The 7,614-nt window shown below is 47.5% G+C and overlaps 1 protein-coding gene across 1 annotated transcript; it reads left to right on the top strand.

Annotated features, from left to right (window-relative positions):
- Positions 1-5,205: 5,205 nt before the first annotated feature.
- On the top strand, positions 5,206-6,602 carry LOC102267221 (protein FAM24A). Its single transcript, XM_014478023.2, has 2 exons — positions 5,206-5,297; positions 6,416-6,602. Exons 1-2 carry the CDS (start codon positions 5,206-5,208, stop codon positions 6,600-6,602), a joined length of 279 nt encoding a protein of 92 aa, XP_014333509.2.
- The last annotated feature ends 1,012 nt before the right edge of the window (positions 6,603-7,614 follow it).

Genomic DNA, 7,614 nt, shown 5'->3' with positions numbered 1-7,614 from the left:
CAAACGGGAGGAGCAGACCCACAGTATGTACAAAATCTCTATTAAAGTCTTATTTTTTCTCGTAACTTTTCTCCACTTGTAGGTGGCACAGCTGGTAAGTCCATTCTGGACAATGAGGGTTGGCAGATGCACCCATGTCAGGGTAGCCACGGCAGTTAGAGGTGGCGGCATGGGATGTGTGGGTGATCAAAAATGAGATCAGGAGACAGGTTATGTATTTTAATTTCCACACTGCCTCCCCTTTGAGGATTGTTTCACCTCCATCTTTCCTATGGTGACATATAAAGGTCTCCATACCTCTGTCATCACTGGATTTTCAGCCGTTTAGGGGAAGGACAGAGAGTGTACTTGCATGCTGCTGCCACATGACTTGTCGTGAAGAGTCGAGAGGCTCACTGGCGGCGCTTCCTCACTCAGCCCCAGCGTAGCTTTCCAGGCGCACCAGCCACCACCACCATGTGACCTGCTGTTCCAGCCTGTCCCTTCTTCCCAAGCCCCCTTGGGCTATTGGCCCCAGTCCTGCACACTGACCCCCCACCTCTCCCTGCCCTCATCACAGTCACACTACTGTCCAAAGCTCAGCTCAGGTGCTCTCTCCATTCCTCAGCAAGTGGCTGGACAAGTGAAACCTAGAGACAACCCTTAAGGCTCTTCTTAGGGGGACAAAGTTGGCTTAAAGCTCAACATTCAGAAAACTAAAATCATGGCATCCGGTCCCATCAGATCAGATCAGATCAGATCAGTCGCTCAGTTGTGTCCGACTCTTTGCGACCCCATGAATCACAGCATGCCAGGCCTCCCTGTCCATCACCAACTCCCGGAGTTCACTGAGACTCACGTCCATTGAGTCAATGATGCCATCCAGCCATCTCATCCTCTGTCGTCCCCTTCTCCTCCTGCCCCCAATCCCTCCCAGCATCAGAGTCTTTTCCAATGAGTCAACTCTTCACATGAGGTGGCCAAAGTACTGGAGTTTCAGCTTTAGCATCATTCCCTCTAAAGAAATCCCAGGGCTGATCTCCTTCAGAATGGACTGGTTGGATCTCCTTGCAGTCCAAGGGACTCTCAAGAGTCTTCTCCAACACCACAGTTCAAAAGCATCAATTCTTGGCGCTCAGCCTTCTTCACAGTCCAACTCTCACATCCACACATGACCACAGGAAAAACCATAGCCTTGACTAGACGGACCTTTGTTGGCAAAGTAATGTCTCTGCTTTTGAATATGCTATCTAGGTTGGTCATAACTTTCCTTCCAAGGAGTAAGCATCTTTTAATTTCATGGCTGCAGTCACCATCTGCAGTGATTTTGGAGCCCAGAAAAATAAAGTCTGACACTGTTTCCACTGTTTCCCCATCTATTTCCCATGAAGTGATGGGACCGGATGCCATGATCTTCGTTTTCTGAATGTTGAGCTTTAAGCCAACTTTTTCACTCTCCACTTTCACTTTCATCAAGAGGCTTATTATTTCCTCTTCACTTTCTTCCATAAGAGTGGTGTCATCTGCATATCTGAGGTTATTGATATTTCTCCCGGCACTCTTGATTCCCGCTTGTGTTTCTTCTAGTCCAGCGTTTCTCATGACTTCATGGCCAAATAGATGGGGAAACTGGAAACAGTAGCAGACTTGTGGCAAATTTTATTTTTGGGGAGCTCCAAAATGACTGCAGATGGTGACTGCAGCCATGAAATTAAAAGACACTTACTCCTTGGAAGGAAAGTTATGAACAACCTAGACAGCATATTAAAAAGCAGAGACATTACTTTGCCAACAAAGGTCCATCTAGTCAAGGCTATGGTTTTTCCAGTAGTCATATATGGATGTGAGAGTTGGACTCTAAAGAAAGCTGAGCGCCGAAGAACTGATGCTTTTGAACTGCGGTGTTGGAGAAGACTTTTGAGAGTCCCTAGGACTGCAAGGAGATCCAACCAGTCCATCCTAAAGGAAATCAGTCCTGACTATTCATTGGAAGGACTGATGCTGAAGCTGAAACTCCAATACTTTGGCCACCTGATGTGAAGTGCTGACTCATATGAAAAGACCCTGATGCTGGGAAAGATTGAAGGTGGGAGGAGAAGGGGGTGACAGAGGATGAGATGGTTGGATGGCATCACCAACTCAATGGACATGAGTTTGGGTAAGCTCCGGGAGTTGGTGATGGACAGATTCTTGGCATGCGGCTTTCCGTGGGGTCACAAGGAGTCGGACACAACTGAGGGACTGAACTGAACTGAAAGCAGTTTAGGTTGACTCAAGCATATGACGCATGTCAGATAGAGGAAAGGCTTGAAAAGGTAGTAGCCTGGGTCTGGCTCAGGAAAACCATCACTGCTTCACTGCAGATCTTTAGCACCAAGTTAGCAGCAGCTCAAGCAGGAGGGTGACCTGATTACCCTGAGCCTTGGGAAGAAGACCAGAGTAGAGCTTTGTTCCTGGCCTCACTTGCAGGATTTCCTGGCATCCTGCTTTGGGTGCTGTGCATGGATCAGTAGAACCACGTAACATCTGACTGTCTGATGAGTTAAGTCAGTTGCTACTCACTCGTTCTGCAGGCTTTGCCAGAATCAGCTGGGGAACTTGTTAATCGTGCAGGTTCTACAGCCCAACCCATTCTAAGGAATCACACCAGAGGGAGAAGCAGTCCCTGAACAGGGGCCTTTCAGAAGCTCTTAGGGTTCTCATTAGATGATGGGCTGAGCTGGAACAGCTCGGCCCAGAGCCATCCCATCAGCCTCACCTGGGAACTGGTTGAAAGGCAAATTCAGCTTTTACCCCCAAATCAATGAATCAGAATCTATGTGGTGGGGCCCAGCAGAGAACCTGGTGAAGGTTGCATCAGATCAATCTTTTCACTTCCACACTTTGCATCTGGATCAAGCTCAGAAACAGAACACATCTGTGGCTGGATCAGAGCCACCATCAAAGGCGTCAGCTGCTCACAACAGCATCACAGTTTACAAAGTATTGATACGTCTGTCTGCACCGAAACCTCTCACACATTAACAGCCACCACCACCGTCAGACCACACAGTGTTCGTTATCTTTTCATATTTGAGACAAAACAACAGGCTCAGAGAGCTGAACTACTTTGCCAACCATTCTATCAAGTAAATGGAGGGAAAGGGCCTGGAATCCAGGACTCCTTTCCTTCTCTTGTTTCCATCCTCTGTTCTCTGTGCCCATGGAGGTCAGACTCCCCAAGACTCCAAAGGTACAGAACCCATGGGTTGATTCCCCCTGAATTTAATGTGAGTCCTGCTGACAAGCCCAGGCTAGCCCAGCACCAGTGGCAAGGTGGACAGTGCAGGAGCCCCCCGATAGCTGTAGCTAGGAGACAAGCTCTGCTCACTCCCTGGTCATGAGACTTCTCCCCTCCACTGATGGTGTGCCGGTTGGCAACCCAGAGGGGATCCCACCATAACAGTCACCTTTGCCCCCATGGGCCAGAGACTCCTCCCACCTAGATGCACCCATGGCTCTAGCTGGGGGATCTCCAGTTCTTTCAAGCGGCACTGCTGGGGGCTTGGGAGCCCCGGTATCACCGAAAAAATGGATCAAAATAGCACCTGGAGGGACTTCCCTGATGGTCCACTGGCTAAAGCTCCACGCTTCCACTGCAGAGGGCATGGGTTCGAGGCCTGGTTGGAGGAACTAAGATCCCTCATGCCTAAAATCAAGTAAAAACAAAACGGCACCCAGAGTCTCCACTTTTCATGTTACTAGACTGGCCGGGTACAAGTAGCTTTATACACTTGACAGAACAGGTATCCTATTCAGCTTTGATTTGTCATCCTTTTAACTTGTATGAAAATCTTCCAATGTCAATGAACATATGCTTGAATCCTAGTAAATGCCTCCGCATCATTTTATTGTGTGGTAACAATAAAATTTTATTGTAACATAAAGTCTTCAATAATCACACTCTTCAGTGTAAGAGTGTTTTTCAGCTCCCCACGTTTCTGTTTATTTTTTTCACTGAAATTTTAAACCTGCTTTTGATTACCAGTCAAAACCTGAAAATTATTGTAAGGGACATATGACCTGAAAAGGTAAAGACTTAGAATTAAGTGATTCAAAATGATCTTTCTGTTTCATGGGGGCTAAAATATACCTACACATGGAACAGAATTCAGAACTCCATGGAAGAGCTGGTGTCCAGAGTTGATGTCACACAGGCCGTGGCCCAATAGGGATCATAGGACTGAAGCTGGAGAGAGGCTGGGCTTCTAAAGTGAGCTCTTCAACCTTGCATCTTAAGTCCTCTAACGGGGATGATTCGATCTCTCTTTCTCAAATTACAGGTTTGATAAAATATCCTGTTCCCTGCAGGGCTTTTTGGTGTTATTTAAAAAAAAAAATTTTTTTTTCCAGTTGGACTTCATCCAGATCTAGAGGATTTAACTGTAGTAAGTATGTTTAGCAGTAGAGTTGTTTATGCTTCTTTCCTGACTCACTGGTCCCAAATTTCATTGTGTTAGGTTAAGCAAATTGCTTATTCCAGGCAAACGATTTCCTGGGAGAATAGGGGAAAAGAGCAGTAAGGCCTCTTGTCTCCTGTAGAGACAGAATGAGGAAAAAAAGTCTCCGTGAATCTCCTGAAACCATGAGATGGCGTGACACTTGTCAGTGGGAGAATTGAAAACCTTTTCCGTAAGATATAATCACTTATAAAACGGGTTTGTGTATTTTATTACACAGCCTAATGTTTTGAAACAGTCTTTCCCTGAGTCATTCCCATAAAATAGTATTTTTAAATTTGCTGGACAGCAAGGGGCCAATCCTGACTCTTATCAGTAAACATATTTCATGAGACCCGGGTGGTTGGGAGTAAAGCCCTTTGCTCAAGTGCGGGCTTGTTTTCGACGGACAGCTGCATGTTACTGCCTATGAAAGGAAAAGACTCTTCTCAAGTTTTCTGTTGATTGCGTTCCCTCTGGACTTCGTCTTTCAGTCCTTTTTCATCCATGAATAAACCCTTCACCCAACCTGGACCACTTTGGGATGCTAGGCTTCTGGGAAGATTCATGTTTCCATGCATAAGGAAGGCTCTGTGGTTTGGGTTCTGTGTCCCCCCTCTGAAGGAAGCATACTGTGGTTGCTAAGTGACTGGGAGGCGGGGGAGGGGGCGGGAGTGCACACTCACACTCACACTCACGGCTCACACTTCTCTGCCCAGGTGTGTGAGAGATGTTTGACCTCGAGATCATGATCGCCATTGGGAGCGCCTTACTGATTACAGCTTTCGTGCTCATAGGTGTCGTCATCGGTCTTTACTACAAAGTAGCCAACACGTTAAAGTGAGTGATGTGGGTAAGAGGGGCTAACACCCCCTCACATGGGATCCTGCGGCTCCGTGCTTGAGCGGGGTCATCCCCGGCCCTGTGGCTGCACCCTAGGTGAGGTCAGGAACAGCAGGAGGGTTTGAGAGGACTGAGGCGGGGAGGGTAGAATCTGGCTTTCTACCCCTTCTGGTCTGGGGCTGTGAGCTCACAAGGAGAATGTTCTCAGCTGCTGGGTCTGCACTGCTTTGCCATCCCTTGCCCTCCCTTACCCTCAGCGGGTTGATTCCACAGGATTGCAGACTGAAGATGGCATGACTGAGTCTGCTTCTGCTCACTCAGAGGATGGGCTGAGCTGGTGTTCCCCCCACCTGAGTTGGGGAGCTCTCAGCGGGTCCTTGGTTCTGCGCACAGTGGGATGGGCCTGTAAGACCCTGGGGAAGCTGAGTTGTGTGAAGATCCTGGGGTTTGCCTCACCAGGGAGTGTAGATCTGAAAAGGGAGCGTTAAATTTGGGGGAAAGGAGCCTTCAAATATGGGTGAGACTGGTTGTCAGAAGCAGTGGTGTTCCCACGCATTAACGTTCCAAGGAGGCAGCATGTTTGTTGAACAGAGTCCTGCCTCAAGCTTTGAATGACCCGGTTTTTATTTCCAGCTCCTCCTCTACTTGTATGTGTTTAATCAAGGCACTGTGCTTCTCCATGTCTCAGATTCTTTATGTGATAAGTGGGGAGAATACATTAAAAAAAAAAAAAAACCAACAGCCGTGTTCCCATTCTAGGGAAGTTCAGCCTGTGAGCAGGAAGGTAACCCCCAGCACCCGGGGGCGGCGGACTCAGCACCCTCCCGGGTTGTGCTCTGCACTTGGCGGACCTGCAGTGATCACCTGGGTGACCCGCACTTGCAGCTCACTCTCCCTCATTTGCTGGAACCTGATCTTACGTTTCTGGCACTCTTAGGAGAGGAAGGGGTTGGACAGGAACTTGGGATGAGGGCAGAGCTGCTTTCATCTCGGGCTGGTGTCATGGGTTTGATTGGTTCCAGGCCCAAATTTTCCAGATCTCCCCCCGACAATTGTAACAGGTGGACTGAGAAGAAAAATTCTAATCCTATGCTCTGTGTATGTCTTTTCTTAAGTGCTGCAAAGACACCCATTGCTACGACCATTACCTGTAGTGATCAAGATAAGGTCACCGAGGCTGCAACCTCCACCCCCGAGTCTTACCCCAGCTTCCAGTGCTGTGAAGAATGTAACTTGCCTGCCAACTTTGATCCCCTGACATCGTGCTTCTGTGACATAAACAAGGGACTCAACACAGAATGAGTAATAGAAGGTGGTTATAAATACCCACTGCCACCATCTGACTAGTTACAGAAACAAGGACTCTGTCGTGAATATTTCCTCCTTATTTGTTATGAATATGTTGTATTTACATATAGTAAGCAAATATGTTTTCTTTCTTATTTCCATACCATGTAACATAAGATATGCTGACTTTATGTCAGTGTTTAGTATTTAATTTTACATAGCATTTATGTTCTAGGCTTCCCAGGTGGCTCAGTGGTAAAGAATCCATTTGCCTAGCAGGAGACTCAGGTTCGATTGCTGGGTCGGGAAGATCCTCTGGAGAAGGAGATAACAACACACTCCAGTATTCTTGCCTAGGAAATCCCATGGACAGAGGAGCCTGGCGGGCTACGGTCCATGGGGTTGCAGAGTCAGACACAACTTACCAACTAAACAACAACAAATATCCTATTCTGCTTCTCTGGAGAATCCTAATAGAGTTGGAAAGGACATGAAAAGCACTTGCAAACTAGAGCATTTTTAATAACATGAAAAGTGAACAAATCCCCTCCCTTCATCTCAGAGCTTCCCTAGTGGGTCAGGCAATAAAGAATCTGCCTGCAACTCAGGAGACCCAGGTTTGGTCCCTGCGTCAGGAAGATCCCCTGGAGAAGGGAGTGGCTACCCGCTCGGTATTCTTGCCTGGAGAATCCCATGGACAGAGGAGCCTTGGGATCGCAAAGAGTCAGGCACGACAGAGCGACTAACAGTTTCCTTCATCTCAGTGTATATTTATTTTCTTGAGCACCTTCTGGATTTAAAATAGTGGATTCAGCAAGACAAAATACAGATACAGAAGCTTTGGTTCCTGAATTCAAGTATCTGTTCAGGGTGCAAAATCATGCACTGGAAACTGGAAACCTGTAGGTCAAACGAGATTCGGAATCTGTTAGAGGCACAGCAAAGGGCATGGAGGCAGCAGAGGAATAATTAATGGGGTGGTGTGGCGGACAGGTGAGAGCCTTGGGAGGCTTTCAGGAGAGAAGAC

The sequence above is a fragment of the Bos mutus genome, chromosome 26 (assembly GCF_027580195.1).
Source record: "Bos mutus isolate GX-2022 chromosome 26, NWIPB_WYAK_1.1, whole genome shotgun sequence".
Lineage (NCBI taxonomy): Eukaryota > Metazoa > Chordata > Mammalia > Artiodactyla > Bovidae > Bos > Bos mutus.
The sequence above is the reverse complement of the archived record's forward strand: the minus strand, read 5'-3'. Positions and strand labels throughout refer to the sequence as shown.